We start from the raw sequence: 20630 nt of genomic DNA, 5'->3' as shown, positions 1-20630 counted from the left end.
AGGTGACATATCCGTACAATGCTCATTCCTTGATTAGTCATCCAAACGATTGACCAGCAATGGCCAAGGGCCTAAGCCCACGGATGCAGTTGTGTTCGCTTTTCGGTTACACACAGTGGCGTTGCTAGGGCCTTTGATCCGGGGCACCGCCCCCGAACCTGTTGCCATGGTGCCCCGGATCAGATTGAGCGGCAGGAGGGGGCACTGGGCAGAGCGGCGGGGGGAGCGGGTAGTTAAAAACTCACCTTCTGTTTGGATTGATGCAGGCACAGCCTCTATCTGTTTCCAACTTCCTCCCCCGGCGTCCATCGCTTTGGTTACTGTGCCCCCTGTGATGATGTGACCGATGTCATCACAGGGGGCGCCTGTTACCAATGCGCCGGACGCCAGGGGAGGTAGTCAGAAGAAATGGAGGCAGTGCTTGCGTTGATGAAAGGTGAGTTTTTAATTACACTATGCCCGCTCCCCCGCGGCTCTGCCCAGCGCTCTGCCTCCTTACTCGGGTCGTCTACCGATCTAACCTATACTGGGGAAGCTACCTATCTAACCTATACTGGGGAAGCTACCTATCTAACCTATACTAGGGGCAGCTACCTATCTAACCTATACTGGGGGAAGCCACCTATCTAACCTATACTGGGGGAAGCTCCATATCTAACCTATACTAGAGGAAGCTACCTATCTAACCTATACTGGGGCAAGCTACTTATCTAATCTATACTGGGAGCAGCTACCTATCTAACCTATACTGGGGGAAGCTACCTATCTAATATATACTGGGGGAAGCTACCTATCTATCCTATACTGGGGGAAGCTACCTATCTAACCTATACTGGGGGAAGCTACCTATCCAACCTATACTGGGGGAAGCTACCTATCTAACTTATTCTGGGGGAAGCTACCTATCTAACCTATACTGGGGGCATCTCTCTATCTAACCTATACTGAGGGGCACCTACCTATCTAACCTATACTGGGGGCATCTATCTAACCTATACTGGGGGCATCTATCTATCTATCTATCTATCTATCTATCTATCTATCTAACCTATACTTGGGGCACCTACCTATCTAACCTATACTGTGTGCACCTACCTATCTAACCTATACCGGAGGCACCTACCTACCTATCTAACCTATACCGGGGGCACCTCCCTATCTACAGCCAAGCAAAGCTCCAGGGCTCCAACCCAGCAAAGTACAGCCCCCAGCAAAGTAAACCCCTCAGCCTAGCAAAGCCTCCTGGTCCCAGCCCAGCAAAGCATACAGCCAAGCAAAGCCTATTAAAGCCCCCAGCCCAGCAAACCCCTCAAAATGCGCCCAGTAAATTGCCCAGCCCAGCAAAGCCCCCGGCAAGTCACTTAGCAAAGCCATGCCGACTCAGCATCACTGTCAGCCAGGCCGGCACAGCATCACTGTCAGCCAGGCCAGCACAGCATCACTGTCAGCCAGGCCGGCACAGCATCACTGCCAGCAATGCCAGCACAGCATCACCACCAGCCAGGCCAGCACAGCATAGCATAGCATAACCACCAGCCAGACAGCCCAGCATAACCGCCAGCCGAGTACAGCACACAGGCCAGCCAGCCGAAGACAAGACAGAAGCCATGTGAGGGGCTTATATTTATGTGAAATGCTGCCTATTGAATATATTTAAGTTACGCCACTGCTATGTTCTTGTACATTTGGCCCCACCTATGACCACGCCCACTTTCTGCAGCATGGCCACACCCATTTTTTTTTTGCAGCAGTGCAAATCATTCCCTCTTTGTGCCCCGGATCTCCCCGGGAACCTAGAAACGCCTCTCGTTACACATCAATGTTATAGATGCTGAAAACGGACAGAAGCAGATACAACTGCGTCAGTGGGCTCAGGACCTAAGGGTGACAGTTATTATATACAGTGTATGGGGTTTGACTGTAGCCAATAAGCTGCTTACAAAATTTGCATCAAGTTGGAAAAATGAACATCTCATTGATGTTTTTTAATGGTCATTTATATTTTGTCACATTTTTTAGGGGAGGATTTTTCATGGTTGTATTTATTGGAAATGACAATAAAATATTGTCTGGTTCTGGAAAACACCTTGAAGATTTATTGTATTGATTGGTAGTGATTGGCTGTGTCAAGGTGGCTTCCCCACACATGTGGGGAATGCAGAAAAACAAACGGTTCTTGCACTCCCCATTAAAATTTTTCTACTATGTAGTAGTTCACCTGCACAGAGAGGACATGGAAGTCACAGAGGAGGAGAGGATAGTGAAGTCCCCATTCAGCTGCTGTGAACCAGGCGATAAGACAATAACCATCCTCCTACAATAGATTCCTCTGTGCGAATGCTGCCACCTTTTCTAGGCTAGCATCCCCTGGAGTGTAAATCAAGTAGCTGTCAGCTCCCCCCCTCCCCCCCTCCACACACACTTCTCTCCACCCCGTAGGACAGTCCGATTAATATCACCCTTTCCCAGCACCCCCTGCTCTGACATGAATATAGAAGCAAAGGAGGGCTAAATTTGTGTCACCAACTTCTTAAGTATCAGGTTTGGGTCAGCACTCTGCCAGCCCCTCTTTCCTGCAGCAGCCGCCTCCGAGACAAGTCCTATGGTGTGTATCTCCGGCTAATCCATTTCAGCCTGGTAGGAGAAGCACATGGCATTAGTGGGTTCAGCTTTGCCCCCCTTGTAGACAGGAAAAGTTTTCAGAAGATAGTACATTACTTTAGAAATGATTGTCGGGCTATGCTGAAAGAAATTGCCTGCTTTTATACTTGATTGTCAATTGTTTTCCAGGTACCGTCAAAATAAGTATTATTATTATTATGCATTTATATAGCCATGGAACCTTTCATACAGTTCACACACTTTTGGATTACTGACAGACTTTGGGACTCACAGTCTAGTGTTCCTTTCAGAGTCCTGAACCAGATTTAGGGAAAAACGTTTAAAGGATGCACAAGGTGACAAGATGACATGGTGAAATAGACATGTGTATGTACAGTGCGTAGCACACAAATAACTAGGCTGTGTTTCTTTTTTCTTTCTCTGCCTGAAAGAGTTAAACATCAGGTATGCAAGTGACAGTTTCTGTCCGGGTCAGGATTGGGTGGGACTATAGCATAACCCTCACTGATAAGGAATTTCAGCCATAAAATACTTTCCCAGAATAAAAAGGGAAGGGATTAAAAGGGTCAATAGTTCATAGATCTGCATGTGAACTTGGGACTGTAGTACTGCAAGGTTAGGGAGCGTGGTCACTACCACACCGTAGTAGCTGCAATGATTTGAAACCTTATCCCTGGAAATGTCCTGACTCTTCAGTTTTGACTCAGTGCACAGTGAATTTCTCCTTTTTTTGTATCTCAGATTCAGTTTGTTTCAGATTACTAGGAGGTTTCTTTCCCTAATAAAGCTCAGCAAAAACCCAAAACTGAACAAGGCAAATACAAGGCAACAAGGCAATGCAAAGCAATCACTGGGTTTGGTGCAAATTATATTTGTTACTTTCTTCTCTGAACTTTTCAACTGTGCACCTCTGCATACAGGCTTGAGACTTTTCCTGCCTAGCTAGTTTCATTTCTGCAGATTGTGGCCTGGTACACACTATGCAATTTGCCATCAGATTCATGGTCGAATCGATCATTTCCGACAGGTCCAATCTGATTTTATTTATAGTTTCTCTGATCGATTTTGTATAAAAATGATCAGAAAACTGAGCAGAAAAACGATCGGACCTGCTGGATATCATCAATTCAACCGTCATTCTGATGGGAAATTGCATGGTGTGCACCAGGCATTATGCTAGGAACACAGGATGCAATTTTCCATTTGATCGACGGGAATCGAGCGATTATGTCTGACATTTCCGATCTGTTTCCGATCGAGAAAGGAATCAATTTTGCAAAGTAATCATCGGAAAATCGATTCCTTTATCGATCGGGATCAGTTTGGACATGTACACATGGTACAACTTTCCATCTGATCGCCCATTGATGAGACAGGAAATTGCATTGTGTGTTCCTAGCATTACAGCTGCTTGCTACAAGTCCCGCCTCCTCTTATAGACAAATGGTTTCCATTGTCATGTAGGGATGCTGGGAAATGTAGTTTGGCATCTAGTGTTCTTCCCTCATGTGGTCACAGCTGATTGAATTCAGAGAGAACTGTAAACTGTACTGCACTGAGAGGCACAGTTAATTCATAACACAGGTATTGCATGTACAGTTTATATTCACTTTGAATTCTGACAGCCATTAGAATGTGCTTTGTTCAATTTTGGGTTTACTTAGCCTTTAATTAAAATTAGTGGTACAGTGATTTGGTTTGTTAATCTCTCAGTAAGACAAACAGAGGAGCACAACAGAGGTTGCAAAGAGGAAGTGATGTAATAGGAAATGGGATGACCAGTGTCTCTCTGAGACGGTAGGGTTGATACACTGAGACTAAAGAGCGCTGGAGGGCATAAGTAGATCCGACAATCCTGGACGAGCTATTAAGAATTGTCTGTCCCTATCTGGCAAAAGACGGCATCCCTTGGCTGTGTAGCATTACAAATAATATTAACCCTTGGGGTCTTACAGCCACAAACGGCACTAACAATCAAGATTCATTGTTTTTCACTCGATTTTTCTCGTCGATTCCCAACAGATTCGATCGCTGTCATCCAATGTGCCATTCTCTGTGGAAATAAATCAATCTGACCAGATGGAAAATCTCAATCTGACTAGGTGGGGCAGATCGGGAGTAGCGGTAGATTGACAGCCTATTGAGCAGTGCAACCAGAGGTGTGACGATGGGGAGAAGCCCCCATGGGGGGCCCAGAGCTGTAACTACTACTTCACTCCCTGTGATAAAGGGGTCCATCCTTCAGATCAGGTGATTTGTGGCTACACAAGTTATGGGTGTGAAGATCCTGATGGCCACATTTGTATTATGACCCTTGTGAGATGGGCCCCCAGGCTGTGAGGGTCACCAAGGGGAGGCAAGAGAAGGGAACATTGCTGGGGGTCCTCATGATTTGTAGTTACGCCCCCGAGTGCAACGCTGCGGATAGATAGATCTTCAGTAGATTTCATGCTGATATCTTGTCTTATGTACCTGTCAAAGCAGCACATGATTGTGGTCAACTGCTTTGGCTATCATTCATAAAGCATTCCCGCATGTGGAAATGCTGAAAACAGCTGACTTTACCGAGCACATAGCAAAATATCTATTCATAAAAGCTGTTTCCGCATGAAAAGCTGACATTCCCGAGCAGAGTGCTAAATTACCGCCTTGTGCTGTGATTATCTCCACACATGTCACCATATGTCAATTCATAAAGATTAGAGTAAGCGGTATCAGCACGGAGAATACCGCTCCCTTGGATGTGGCGATAAGCATGCGGATAACAGCTAAGTGAATGGAGACAGACCTCCCAGGCAGCAGCAGGGAGAGCAGAACAAAAAAAGGCATCCCAGAATACCCAGGCTTTGTTTTTTAACCCCTTGGGTACCTGTTTTCAGATATACTTCACATCAGAAATCCTGAATGTGTAATGCTGGGCATACACGGGCCGATGCGCCCTTATCAATCGAGCCGCTGATGGCTCGATTGATAATTTCTGACAAGTCCGATGACCCACCGGATCGATACCCCGCTTGATCCCCGCGGGGGGACAATAGCAGGCAATCGAGCAGAAGATAAGGAGCTCCCGTGGGGACAAGCGGGAATCGATCCGGCCGGCCGCGGAGACGAGCGGGGACGTGGCGGGAGTCGATCCGGTGGCTAATCGAGCCGCCAGGTCGACTCGTGTATGCCCAGCATCACATTTCTTGAAGTTCTTGTAAGCTGTGGCAATTAAATAGATTGTTTAGAAAGACTAATAGACAGATTCAGCGCAGATTCATGGCAAACAGAGGCAGTTTTAAAAAAAAAATGCACATTTAAAGGGATGCTGGGGCTGCCTCTTCTATTGTAACGCTGTCCCTGGAGGAGAAAATGTATCAACTCAGCAGCGGGAAAATACCGCAGTGCAATCGCAACTGTAAACATTTTTATGAATGAGCACACAGAAGTCTAACATACCGAATGCAGTATTTTCCCGCCTGGATTTTTTTTTACCGAACACACTTTTATGAATGATAGCCTTTGTGCTCGGATGCGGAGTGCCTCCTTGTTCTCCCCTCCTGGCTCTCTCCACACTACATGCAGCTTGGCCCAGGATACATAAACCTTCCCTGGCTGCTGGAAGAGAGTCGGCCGAAGTGATCAGACAGCTGAAGTCTGATGTGTGTGTCTGGCTTCACTTGCTAACAGAAAGCTCCTGGCTGCTGGGTAAGGCGTCTTGCTGTTTACTTGGCCCTTGGCAGGTCACGTGCAGCTGTATAAATATCAGATGACATTTCTGCAGAGCGATGACCTCAGGGAAGCAGGTGCCTCACAGCTTCAGCAGTATGTATGTGCAACACGTATAACTAGAGAGACCGAGGGGGATCTCTGCCACTTCTTAACCTCTTGAGGACCGCAGTGCTAAACCCCCCTAGTGACCAGGCCATTTTTAGTAAAATAGGCCACTGCAGCTTTAAGGACAAGCTGCAGGGCCGCACAACTCAGCACACAAGTGATCCCCCCCCCCTTTTCTCGCCACCAACAGAGCTCTCTGTTGGTGGGGTCTGATCGCTCCCCCATGTTTATTTTTTTTTTAAAGTCCTGCTGCCCCAGGACTTTACGCCGATTGGCGTTAGCTGGTCCTGGCGCTGCCGCCGCAGCCACGCCCATTGGTGTGACGCGGTCGGCAAGCGGTTAAAGAGGAACTGTAGTGAAAATAACGTAATGAATAAAATTGATTATTCTGTTTTTCTCAATATTCATTTATAAATAATGTAGTCAATATTTGCCCATTGTAAAGTCTTTCCACTCCCTGATTTACATTCTGAAATTTGTCACATGGCGACATCTTTACTGCTGACAGGTGAGCTCTGCGGAATGTTTGTTACTGAGAGTTCTCTGCACAGAGGGAGATACTGGTTACTTGGCAGTTGGAAACAGCTGTTATTTCCCCACAATGCAACAAGCTTCACAGACAGAAAACTGTTAGGGCCGTGGTCCTGACATCACACTGTGGTAGGAGTTTCACCAATATCAGCCATATAGACTCCCCCTGATGATGTATGAGAGCATACACAGCACGAGGTTATACATGGAAACAGGGTATAAAATGCGATTTAACAGAGACCCAGCAATTCAAGTCCGAGTTAGTCCATGGGAAGCGTCACATTAGTGGGGTTGCAAGATCTAGAGGGACAAACTAAGGTGTGTGTGGTGGGGGAAGGAAACCCTGCCAGAGGCTTACAATCTAAAGGGGAGGGACACATAGGGTAGGGCTGCAGAAAAGATGCTCAGGCTCGGCTGAGAGAGTTAAAGAGGAACTCCAGTAAAAAATAATGTAATAAAAAAGTGCTTCATTTTTTACAATAATTATGTATTAATGATTTAGTCAGTGTTTGCCCATTGTAAAAGCTTTACTCTTCCTGACTTACATTCTGACATTTTTACTGCTGGCAGGTGATGTCAGTGGAAGGAGATGCTGCTTGCTTTTTTGGCAGTTAAAAACAGCTGTAAACAGCTATTTCCCACAATGCAATGAGGTTCACAGACCGGAAACTATCAGCACCATGGTCCTGACATCACACTGTGGGAGGGGTTTCACCACGATATTAGCCATACAGAGCCCACCGATGATCCGTTTGAGAAAAGGAATAGATTTCTCATGGGAAAGGGGGTATCAGATACTGATTGGGATGAAGTTGGCTGGATAGTGTAATGGTTAAGGGCTCTGCCTCTGACACAGGAGACCTGGGTTCGAATCTCGGCTCTGCCTGTTCTGTGTTCCTCCTGCTGGCTTTGTAGACTAAAACAGAAAGCAGAAGTAAAACATATTGTTGAACAGTGGCGTAGCAATAGGGGTTGCAGAGGTTGCAACCATTCTGGGGCCCACTAGGGGGCCTCCTTTATCCATCTTATTAGCTTTTCATTGGTGCTATGCTGGTAATGAGCACCTCTATATGGGAATTGCATAGTAGTAATCCTTAACAAGCTATTGTTTTACTCTGATTACACCTCTCTGACACTGCAGGTGTCCTTGTTGGGGCTCCATATCAATATAGTGCTTTGGGGCCACATGTAAAACTCGCCCCGGGGCTCCAAGCTCCTTAGTTACGCCACTGTGGTTGAACGAATCCACTGGAGATACAGTATAAGCTACATGCAACACTCTAGGACTGTCATTCAGATCGCTTGTATGTGATCTCCATGGGTGATAAACTGGCTGATATCAGTGGTCTCCACTCTCCACTTCACTGATCTGCTGGAAAACACTCAGCTGACTGATATTGTAGTTTCCACTGCAACTCACAGTGCGTCTCCTTGTGGCTGATCTCCCCTTGGGCCTTGCCATATTATTACTATTATTATTTAGTATTTACCCACATCTTCCGCAGCGCTGTAGAGTATATATTGTCTTGTCAATTAACTGTCCCTCAGAAGAGCTCACAATCTAATCCCTACCATAGTCATATGTCTGTGTATAAATGGTGTAGTGTGTGTATCCTAGTCTAGTTCCAATTTTCTTTAGGGGGAAGCTAGTTAACTTATCTGTATGTTTTTGGGAGGTGGGAGGAAACCAGAGTGCCCAGAGGAAACCCGCACAGACATGGGAAGAACATCCAAACTCTGCAGATAATGCCCTGGCTGGGATTTGAACTGGAGGCCCAGCGCATTTTGCTGATATAATTAGGCGTGTATAAGGTTTGGATAAGGATTGTGTTTCTTACAGCCCCCAAAGCCCTATGCAAAGAGCTGGAAATTAACGTATCCCTGCTGCTTCCTTTTGGGATATGTTCTCCATAGTGTCACTGGTCATATTATTCATATGATAACAATGCCTCTCTGACATACAGTAAGTGAGTAATGGAATACGGTTCTGACAGTGTATTGCCTTTTGCAGTCTCACCGCAAGTTCTCAGCCCCCCGTCACGGTCACCTGGGGTTTCTCCCCCACAAGCGCAGCAAGCGTCACCGTGGTAAGGTGAAGACCTGGCCGAAAGATGATCCCAGCAAACCAGTCCACATCACTGCCTTCCTGGGGTACAAGGCCGGGATGACCCATACTCTGCGGGAAATACACAGGCCAGGACTCAGTAAGTGAAACACACATGTGATGCATAGGCTATCACAGGAAACAAATCCTTGCCTATTATTGCCTATTATTAATAAACTTTATTTATAAAGTGCTAACATATTACGCTGCACTGTACGATAGATAGAGATGTTATAGCATCAAAGAATGTTACACGGGGACATTACAGCGTTAATGCTACAAAAAATAGTGATGTAACAAACAAAGGTGCGCAGATCGCAATGTAAGGGTAGATATAGCAGACAAGTCACTGAGTCCATATGGCGGCGGAGCAGAGCACACGGGGAGGAGGGCCCTGCCAAATAGGCTTACACTCTGCTTGCCTAGGAATACCAGAACAATCGGACCCATCAGCTCGGCTATATCTGCCGGAGTCTGAGCAGTATGCCGCTAGTGCTCCTGCGCAAGGTGCGTCACAGGCTTGTTATGATTCTGAAGAGTTTGGGGTACCTGCGCAGGTACGTGGCTGAATGGGAGGATGAGGGAAGCCTCTTTAGGATCCAGAGGCTTCACCCTCCCGACGTAAGTATCCCCCAGAGGTACTATTTTCATTGTAGGTTTACTTTAAGCTGCCAGCAAGCAATAAAATATTTTGACAATACTTGGCCTCAATTCTGGTAGCTATGTGAGGTAAATATTTTTTCTAGGTAAAATACCTCATGCGGTATTTTCCTCTTTTTTTTTAGCAATTCTGAAAGATTTTTCTCTATTTCCGAACATGAGGTAAAACATGAGGTAAATGCATAAAGTGAGGTAAAACATAAGGGGCTTGATTCACTAACCGGCGCTAAGCCGGTTAGTGAGCCTTAACACTCTGGGCTTGATTCACTAAGACAAATAGCGTGCCTTATCAGAGTTAAGGGGCCTTATCAGAGTTAGCGTGCCTTATCAGAATAGCATAGCGAGCGCTACGAACTAATGCCTGATAACTGACAATGACGAGAGCTCTACTCATCGTCAATTATCAGGCATAAGTTCGTAGCGCTCGCTATACTATTCTGATAAGGCACGCTAACTCTGATAAGGCTCCTCAACTCTGATAAGGCACGCTATTTGTCTTAGTTAATCAAGCCCCTAGCGCCCTGGTTTGCACCCACAAAGTGTTAAGGCTCACTAACCGGCTTAGCGCCGGTTAGTGAATCAAGCCCGAGGTATTTCAGCGGTAAGCATGCAGTAAATAAGTAATAGTAGTCTTTAATTGTCTTCCATAAGTTTGGATAGTCTTTGGAAGATTTTTTTTTTTTTTTTTTTTGAGGGGGGAAGGTAGTTGATTATATAGCAACCTCTGAAAAGTATATTTATAGGCCCTCATAAAAAAATCCAGTAATTATTTGGAGTTTTATTTCTACTATTCTTTTCTATTACACAGCCTGAATAGGAAAGACACTAAAACAGCAATAGGAATTCCACTAAAAACTGCAAAATGCATACAAATTGACTTTACCACTAGGTACAGGCACGTCTTAAACTGATCAGTAAATGATGTGCCAACATGCCCCCTAATTTCCATGAGAATAGCTACTTTCTGTAAATTACCTCATGAATTACCTCCTAATTTACCTCATGAAACAAAAACATGACTAAAACCTACCAAAATTGCTAAATGTCATTACCTCATGAGGTTAAATACCTCACATGAGGTAATTTGTTTGATAACCCTACCAGAATTGAGGCCATTTTTTGATAATTTTTCAATTGAAAAGTGAATTGCATATGGCCCTCAGTATAAGGCTGCTTTCTCACCAAGATGTTGCGTTTAGGGGACGTTATAGGGAGCATAACGTGCCCCTAACGCAACGCCTGGTCGTGTTGGAGCAGGACGCTACCAAGAGCCGCGTTACAAGCAGCTCTTGGTGCGCCTGCTCTGTCGGATGCGCTGCGGAGACCACATGAGCGGAGCTCTCCGCATCACGTGGTTCCGCCAGCCAATCAGCGGCCACTCCTGTAAGTAAACACTGCAAGTGCAGTTAATATATAAAGTAGCCATGTGCCTGGCTACGTAGCAGCCTCTCCCCGCCTCCTCTCTGCCCACAAAAAAAAAAAAAAAAACCATACTGAGCATGTGCAAACAGTCTAACGCGGCTTAAGCCGCTAGAACGCACAGTATGCTGCACTTCAAACGAACGTGCAGCGTTACTGTGTAACGCAACGTGGGCACTGTGAACAGCCCATTGATTTTTCATTGCTGTGCGGTGGGGTGCGTTACAGGCTGCACTAACGTGCGCCTGTAACGTCCCACTGTGAAAGCAGCCTAAAACTACCTTGAGACCTGGAACCCACTAGAGTGTTTTTTTTTAGAGCGTTTAGGGATCGCTTTCAATCACTAGTGTTTTCCGTAAACTCTCTGCCAATGTAAATAGATTTGACCGATTCCACTAGAGCGATTGTGAATAGGCAAATCGCAATCGCAGGACATGCAGCATTTTGGGAGCGTATCCATTCTAATGAATCAGGAGAAGGGAAATCGCTCCCAAAATCGCTTGCAAAGTGCTATCACAAATCAGTATTAATTGTCAGCTAATTCGGTAGTGGAAAATAAAAGATGGTCCTACCTTGATAAAAGCAGTCCATCGCGGAACTCACAGGCGCCCGAGATAGCCACTCTGTTACCCGGAGGGCACATCACTCGACCTGAAGAAGCGGTTGTTGCGCGAAACGCGTTGTCAATTTTTAAAAGTGCCCAATAAAGTTATTAAATCGTTATACCATTAAGTGGATGGACTGCTTTTATTAAGGTAGGACCATCTTTTATTTTCCACCACCGAATTAGCTGACAATTAATGCTACAACTATTCGTATAACATTACATCTGTCCGACACGGGCGCCTCCTACCCTACCCTATCTGACGTCTCACCCCGAATCGGGGTTACCACTTTGGCAAGTGGACTTTTTGAAGGAGCAGCGACCATCCAAGGACAAGGCCGAGCGGGGACGGTACTTCCCCGCATGCGTTTCAAGTGGTTGCCTGACTTGCAACCCAACTTTGTGAGTACGACTATATAAGATTTAATTTATATAACCACCCAAAACTCGCAATACTACACTAGATTGGGCTCCTGGCTTCTCCTCCCGTCCTTTTTTCTATCTTATCACAGCTGTACAAATCAGTAGCGATTGCAATAGCATTTTGAGCTTTCTAGTGGTTTCCAGGCCTAACGCAGAAACTGAAGCCCTTGCAGGCAAATCAAAGGCACTAGCCATTGGACAATTACCCATCAGCTGCCAGGCGAACTGATCGGTGGCTGGTGCCTTTGAAATGCCTGCTGCAGATTCTGTATTCATGTGAGCTGCAGTCTACTAAACAGAATCCAGCTGTCTAATTCAGGCATCCTCCCATCCTGAATCAGCGACACCATCCTTGTTATGTGTTGAACTTGTTCAATAAAAATTTATTGGGAACATCTTCAGTTGCAGAGCTATAGAGAAGCAAAGAATCTCTGTGGCTGCAGTCAGCCTTTGGCGTTCTTTTTATGCCAGCATGTATTTTAGCATCAGTGGCACATCCATGTAATAATAAAATGCTGCTGCCTACTGATCATACTGTATATGCAGAGTTACAGTCCTGGGTTTAGTCTGCTTTAAATGACATTCTATGCCTTCCTGTGACCAGAGATCTCCAAGCGTGAAGAGGTGGAGGCGGTGACTATCATTGAGACCCCTCCAATGGTGGTGGTGGGAATTGTGGGCTATGTGGAGACCCCGCGGGGCTTGCGGAGTCTGAAGACCATATTTGCAGAGCACATCAGCGATGAGTGCAAAAGACGTTTCTACAGGAACTGGTAAGACTTCTTTGGCTTGAAGAAGTTTATAAGTTTGTGTTTTTTTATTTATTGTTATATTGGACAATGGGATAAAAATTCTATTTTTTAAAAAATAAAAATAACATCAAAAAAACTAAAAGAAAACAAGGACTTCTTTTTCACAAAAATTAACATCACAGAGGCAGAGACATGGTGGTGACGCTATACGTTTTATTTATGTAGAACTCCTTTGACTAACACCGTACTGATCAGTGATCACATGACCAGGCACAACAGTGATTGGCTCCTGCTTATCCCTGGCGAGCCAGTAGTATGCACCGACAATGATCTTACCAGCAGTGTTGAGATACAAATATATAATTTGATTTGCACACTGTTTATATGTTTGGTCAAGTTCATTTGAATTTCAGTGTAAATGCTTCTGTTGAGTTCTCTGCATGCTGCCTGTAAGCCTGCTATCTCATCAGTGTCGGCTAGCTGGCTCTCCCTTCCCCTTTAAAGGACATCCGAGGCGAAAATAAACAAATGAAATAAATGATTATATATATCTTCATTCTCCTAAAAATAACTTTTTAAGATATTCCACGGTTTTATTTTATGTTTGAATCTACTTTTTAATTTTTAACTGTTTTATTGTTTTTGCTCAATGACACATTCATTGAAGTATGCCAGAGCTAAAATATATGAACTATTGACCCTTTTTATCTCTTTCCTGATCTCAGAAGCCATTTTCTGCTAGGAAAGTGTTTTATAGTTGGAATTTCTTATCAGTGAGGGTCACACTGTAGTCACTTCCTGTCTGAGTGAGGAATGAGTCAGCCACTTACATACCTGATATTTAACTCTTTTAGGCAGAGAAAGAAAAAAAGGAACACAGCCTAGTTATTTCTGTGCTTGGCACTGTGCATATCCATGTTTATCTCATCATGTCACATGTCACCTCGGGTATCCTTTAAAGGAGTTGTGAGGGAAATTTGAATAAAGTAAACGCTACTTACTCCGACCCGGTCCCCGGCGATGACGTCAGAGCGACCTGCAGTCCGCTCCGGCCCACGTGGCGGTGATTGACAGCACCGATCGCGCAGGCGCAGTACAGAGTGACCTCCAGGTCGCTCTGACGTCATCGCCGGGGACCGGGTCGGAGCTCCGGCAAACGGCTGCGGGCAGAGCTGCGGTGAGGGAGGTCCTGGGAGCTTGGGGCTGGAGGAAGCCCCTGGTAAGTATCGTTTATTTTATTCAAATTTCCCTGACAACTCCTTTAAGGGACACCTGAAGTAACAGAGATATGGAGGCTGACATATTTATTTACTGTTAAAGCGGACCTTAACTCCGAACTTCCTCTCCGCTCTAAAAGATAAGCAACAGCATAATACGCTTTAAAGAAAAAAACATTTCTTTGTTACAGCTGATACAAATCCTGCAATAAATTTACAGTGTGTCTACTTCCGGCTTTTATGGAAGCAGACATATTGAAAACATCTTGTTTAGAAATTAGCTGCTCTGCCGTGGCAGGGGAGCTCTGTGAGCTGACACAGCTGAGAGATCAAATTACAGTGGTGATCAGTCACAGATTAGGGTAAATTAGACAAGCTAAACTCTCTAAATACATACAGGGTGCATGTCTCTGTGTTTTCCTTATGTCCTGTGCAAGAGTTCAGGTCCACTTTAAATAATATTAGTTGCCTGGCAATCCTGCTGATCTTTCATGCATCATCCGTGTCTGAATCACGCACCTGAGAGAAGCAGGTGGCTAATCCAGTCAGATTTCAGTCAAACATCTGATCTGCATGCTTGTTCGGGGGCTATGGCTAAAAGGATTGGAGGCAGAGGATCAGTGGGACAGCCAGGCAATGTACATTGTGTAATTGGAAATAAATATGGCAGTCTGCATTTCCCTCTAACTCATGGTGTTGTAATCACCTCGCCTACCTGCACCAGGGACTTTAATCTTCCTTTTTGGATTTTTAATATATTAGCAGGATAACATGAATCAATATGATTTGACTGCTGTGCCGGCTAAAACACCCCATAGCGTGACCCTAGGATGGCCTATGAGGTGGCAGGTTTGTGATCTTGTCATGACCAGCTCTCCATCATGTAACACCTGCATTAGTTTCAGAATGTGAATGGCAGAGGTCTTGTGCATCATGCAGATGTATAGATGAAATGTTCTTGCTGGGAAACACGTGGATTCAGCTGTTTCTCTCCTGCAGGTATAAGAGTAAGAAAAAGGCCTTTACCAAATACTGCAAGAAATGGCAGGACGAAGAGGGCAAGAAACAGCTGCAAAAGGACTTCACTACCATGAAGAAGTACTGCAAGGTCATCCGTGTCATCGTTCACACCCAGGTGGGGAGACATTGCTGGGGGAGGGGACAGCAGAACACTGCATGGATTAATAGCTTCATTGTAGTTGTGTCTGGAAAAGAAAGACATGCAGAGCACAATCTACCTATCCCCGTTTTACACCAAGGCAGGGCTAGGGTGCCCAAGGCCAACCACTGTGTTAAGTGTTAAAGGGACTCCAAGCAGATGAATAAAATGGAATCTGAACTTACCTGGGACTCCTTCCAGCCCCCCGTACTATTAGGTGCATGACTTTGACCGAAGTCATGTGCAACTGCACATGTGTGGCCCATCCTTGCACCTGGCTCGACTATGCGCCCGTTGCTGTAAGCATCTTGCACAGTTCAGTTTTTCGAGAACCGCGCATGCGCAGGACGCTTAAATCCAGCCCCATCTGCACGGATCGCTCCCATACCGCCATCCTCTGTCTTCTCCGTCTTCTGTACTGGGTCCCGTAACTTCGGCCAGCCGCAACCAGTCTGTGCAAGCTCAGTGCGCTGCTTTCTCCACCTCAGAATAGTACTGCGCCTGCGCAGTACAGAAGACGGAGAAGACTGAGGACGGCGGCGTGGGAACGATCCGTGCGGATGGGGCTGGAGGAAGCAATTGGCCTGTTATCTTGGTGTTTAGTCGGTTGTAAAATAATCGATCATTATATCAATAGTAATATGATTGTTCTTTATGGTCTGACATTTTGGGGACCACATTCCTGAGCCCTGCGGTGTCAAGGTCAAGCATCATGGGCGTCCGCAGCAAATTTTCCAGGGGGGGGGGGCAAAAAGGGGGGAGCAAAAAGTGGGGCGGCGCGCGCAGCAAATCCGGGGTGGTGTTCGCGCGCCAAAAAATGGGGCTACGTCATGCGCGCCGCGCCGAAAAATGGGTGTGGTCATGAACCAGAATGTGGGTGTGGTCGTGGGTGGAGACAAGTTTACATGAACTAAGCAATGGTGGGACATTAGATTAGGACAGTGGTGGCGAACCTTTTGGAGGTCGAGTGTCCAAACTGCAAAGTCACTTTACTATCACAAAGTGCCAACAGCAATTTAAACTAAATACAAACGTTTTAACTCATACATGAACATTATGGAAAATCCAAGTTGAAAATAAACTGTGAAGATAAACAATTTCATCCATCCTACTCCTGAAAAATGTATTCATTTTTTTAGAACCTCCCAGTTTCATTTTCTGTTTTAAAAAGCAGAAAAAGTAGGTTTAATGCTATTGTCTCATATGATGATGATTCAGCTTTTTCCATAGTCTCGCAGTTAGCAATCATGTGACCCCCAACAAGACAAATTCAGCAATCATGAGGCCCCCCCATCAAGACAAATTCAGCAATCATGAGGCCCTCAACATGACCAACTCAGCAATTATGAGGCCCCCAACAAGACAAATTCCGCAATCATGAGGCCCCCAACACGACAAATTCAGCAATCATGAGGCCCCCAACAAGACAAATTCAGCAATCTTGAGGCCCCCAACAAATCATGAGGCCCCCAACAAGACAAAGTCAGTAACCATGAGGCCCGCAACAAGACAAATTCAGCAGTCATGAGGCACATAAATAGACAGCTTTTCACATAAATAGGCAGAATGCCCCCTTAATATGTAGACACCTCTCACCTGGCAGCAGTTCCCCAAAATACACTCAATCTGACAGCAGTGGTTCCCCAAAAATAGGTAGCCCCAGGTCTATAGGTGTCCCAAGAATAGGTGGCCAGCGGTTTAGATGTATGTGCCCAGTATATGTAGTCAGGGGTATATGTGCCCAGTATATGTAGGCAGCGGTATATGTGCCCAGTATATGTAGGCAGGGGCATATGTGCCCAGTATATGTAGGCATACTGAACAACTAGGCTGCGCTGTCCCCAATGATCATAAATTTACTCCCACACGTTATCACAATTCAGTCACAGTAGGCCTTAAATTCCTTGTAATGTCCACAGACTTCAATGGGATCGCTGTCACACTTTTTCAAAGATAAATATCAATACAATTGCTGGACTGCGCTCTCCGAATTCCTATAACAACACAAAATTGCACATAGCGTAACTCTGTTTGTATATATTCACACACCACCCGTGCTTAAGTGATCAGAGTGCAACACACGTGCCCACACGCTCCTTCTCTGAATCTGCTCACCGGATTTTTGCCACCTCAAACAACAGGTGGATCTAGCGTTTGCATAAATTCCAATCAAGGCACTTGTTCTCTTAGATCTTCATCTTTTCTTTAATGTAAAATTCCTCAATAAAACATATAAAAGCACAATAGTGTAATCCAGTTTAAAAAGTTGGCCACAATACCCGCGCACCAATGCGCACTCACGTGATACTTTCTTGTAATTTAGCACATCGTAAAACCTCAACAGCAAGGTCTGCCCGGCACCTGAGTGGGTGGATGAGCGGCGTCCCGACTCCCCGTCCCTCCGTGGCGAACCAGCTGCTTAGGCGGCGCTTGAATCTCCCTCTCCGGGATTCCGATCAGTTACAGTATGGTGACGTCAGACGCGCTGGACGTAGCTCCGCCCTACGCGTTTCGACCAATCGGTCTCATCAGGGGCTGACGTCACCAGCGCATCAACGTCCCTTTATACCCCTCCTCCAGGTTGTGATTGGATCTCCAGCCCTCCGATGTGGGCTTCAACACAATGGACACCGCTATAATGCGGTGAAGGCTATTCCGTCGTTGGGCGGAAACCCATATACAGGCGGACATTGCTGTTTTACATCATTGTTTACAATAATACATATTAGGTTACATTAAACTAAAATAGATGCGATAACCACTAGCTGTTCAAATATATATATTGATACTTATCTAGCTCAACCGATTTTTTACTCTCTACCTCCATCATGTGGTGAAATATGAAAACTATAATCTTCATTTAATCCAAACTCTAATTCATCTCCTGTGTCGTGTTGTACCAGTGTATACCCCAAACCCCTCACCCCCATTATATATCCCTACCCCCATCCTAACAATTACAAATCATTATTAATGTAGCAGTTTAAATCAAACTCAATATTCAATCCTCCCGGGTGTAGACTTTTCAAGTTATAAATCCACTTTCCTTCAGCCTATGATATCTCCCTAACCATACTAGACCCCGTTTTATAGACGATTTATTCTTTATTTGGAGAGGCCCCAAAAGTGGCCTGGAGGCTTTCTGTGAGGAACTTAATAGACACTGGCCAGAAGTGAAGATAACAGTAAAAATGGATGAGGATAAAGTTGATTTTCTGGATTTGAATATCTATACACAGGAGAATAAATTATGTACCAATACGTTTTTCAAACCGACTGATAAAAATGGGTATATCCCCACAGATAGTTGCCATCACAATAGATGCCTAAATAACATACCCAGAGGTCAATTTATGAGAATTCGCCGCAATTGCACGGATATGCAGGATTTTAGGAAACAAAGTGAGGTACTGGTGCAAAGATTCTGTGAAAAGGGGTACCATATGAGAGAATTGAAGTTAGAAGTAGAGAAAGTAGCAGCCATGAATAGAGATGAATTATTGGAGGATAGGACTGGCCCGGGAAAACAGGCAGGGGAATTTGATGTACTTCTGGATTTTAATAATCAGCATCGGGATATAGAAAACATTGTGAAGAAACACTGGAACATATTGCAGTTAGATAATGCCCTTGGGAAGACACTACCAGAAAGACCAAGTTTTATTTATAGGAAGGCCCCTAACCTTAAGTCAAAACTGGTAACCAGCTATATAGAACCCCCTGTAATACACACTGGGGATCTTCTGGGACAGAAGGGTTTTTTCCCATGTAGGGGGTGCAGGGGCTGCAGGGAGGCCAAACCAGTCAGGGGGAGGCAAATAACCTCCAGGAACACGGGGGCCACATGGAATATAAAGGAGTGCATTACCTGCAACAGTGCGGGTGTAGTGTATATATTGTGGTGCCCTTGTGGGATGGAGTATGTGGGCAGAACCACAAGGGCACTCCACAAACGTATTGGGCAGCATATTTACAACATCTCTAAGGGACTCCAGACACATAGCGTATCGAATCATTTTAGATTGAAACATGGATCCAACCCCAGCCTTATGAAGTTTATGGGTATTGAGAAATATGTGAAGAAATGGAGGGGGTCTAGTATGGTTAGGGAGATATCAAAGGCTGAAGGAAAGTGGATTTATAACTTGAAAAGTCTACACCCGGGAGGATTGAATATTGAGTTCGATTTAAACTGCTACATTAATAATGATTTGTAATTGTTAGGATGGGGGTAGGGATATATAATGGGGGTGAGGGGTTTGGGGTATACACTGGTACAACACGACACAGGAGATGAATTAGAGTTTGGATTAAATGAAGATTATAGTTTTCATATTTCACCACATGATGGAGGTAGAGAGTAAAAAATCGGTTGAGCTAGATAAGTATCAATATATATATTTGAACAGCTAGTGGTTATCGCATCTATTTTAGTTTAATGTAACCTAATATGTATTATTGTAAACAATGATGTAAAACAGCAATGTCCGCCTGTATATGGGTTTCCGCCCAACGACGGAATAGCCTTCACCGCATTACAGCGGTGTCCATTGTGTTGAAGCCCACATCGGAGGGCTGGAGATCCAATCACAACCTGGAGGAGGGGTATAAAGGGACGTTGACGCGCTGGTGACGTCAGCCCCTGATGAGACCGATTGGTCGAAACGCGTAGGGCGGAGCTATGTCCAGCGCGTCTGACGTCACCATACTGTAACTGATCGGAATCCCGGAGAGGGAGATTCAAGCGCCGCCTAAGCAGCTGGTTCGCCACGGAGGGACGGGGAGTCGGGACGCCGCTCATCCACCCACTCAGGTGCCGGGCAGACCTTGCTGTTGAGGTTTTACGATGTGCTAAATTACAAGAAAGTATCACGTGAGTGCGCATTGGTGCGCGGGTATTGTGGCCAACTTTTTAAACTGGATTACACTATTGTGCTTTTATATGTTTTATTGAGGAATTTTACATTAAAGAAAAGATGAAGATCTAAGAGAACAAGTGCCTTGATTGGAATTTATGCAAACGCTAGATCCACCTGTTGTTTGAGGTGGCAAAAATCCGGTGAGCAGATTTAGAGAAGGAGCGTGTGGGCACGTGTGTTGCACTCTGATCACTTAAGCACGGGTGGTGTGTGAATATATACAAACAGAGTTACGCTATGTGCAATTTTGTGTTGTTATAGGAATTCGGAGAGCGCAGTCCAGCAATTGTATTGAGTATATGTAGGCAGGGGTATATGTGCCCAGTATATATAGCCAGGGGTATATGTGCCCAGTATTTATAGCCAGGGGTATATGTGCCCAGTATATATAGCCAGGGGTA

The 20630-nt window shown here is 45.2% G+C and overlaps 1 protein-coding gene across 1 annotated transcript in view; it reads left to right on the top strand.

Annotated features, from left to right (window-relative positions):
- The first annotated feature begins 2506 nt into the window (after positions 1–2506).
- The window catches only part of RPL3L (ribosomal protein L3 like), a 34606-nt gene continuing 16482 nt past the window's right edge, over positions 2507–20630 (top strand). Inside the window, exons 1-4 of the mRNA XM_068244171.1 lie at positions 2507–2605; positions 8984–9176; positions 12787–12955; positions 15151–15286. Of these exons, the coding sequence (XP_068100272.1) occupies positions 2603–2605; positions 8984–9176; positions 12787–12955; positions 15151–15286 (501 nt within the window). The 5' untranslated portion in view covers positions 2507–2602. The remainder of the gene's footprint in view (positions 2606–8983; positions 9177–12786; positions 12956–15150; positions 15287–20630) is intronic.

Source organism: Hyperolius riggenbachi, chromosome 7, assembly GCF_040937935.1.
Source record: "Hyperolius riggenbachi isolate aHypRig1 chromosome 7, aHypRig1.pri, whole genome shotgun sequence".
NCBI lineage: Eukaryota > Metazoa > Chordata > Amphibia > Anura > Hyperoliidae > Hyperolius > Hyperolius riggenbachi.
The sequence above is the reverse complement of the archived record's forward strand: the minus strand, read 5'-3'. Positions and strand labels throughout refer to the sequence as shown.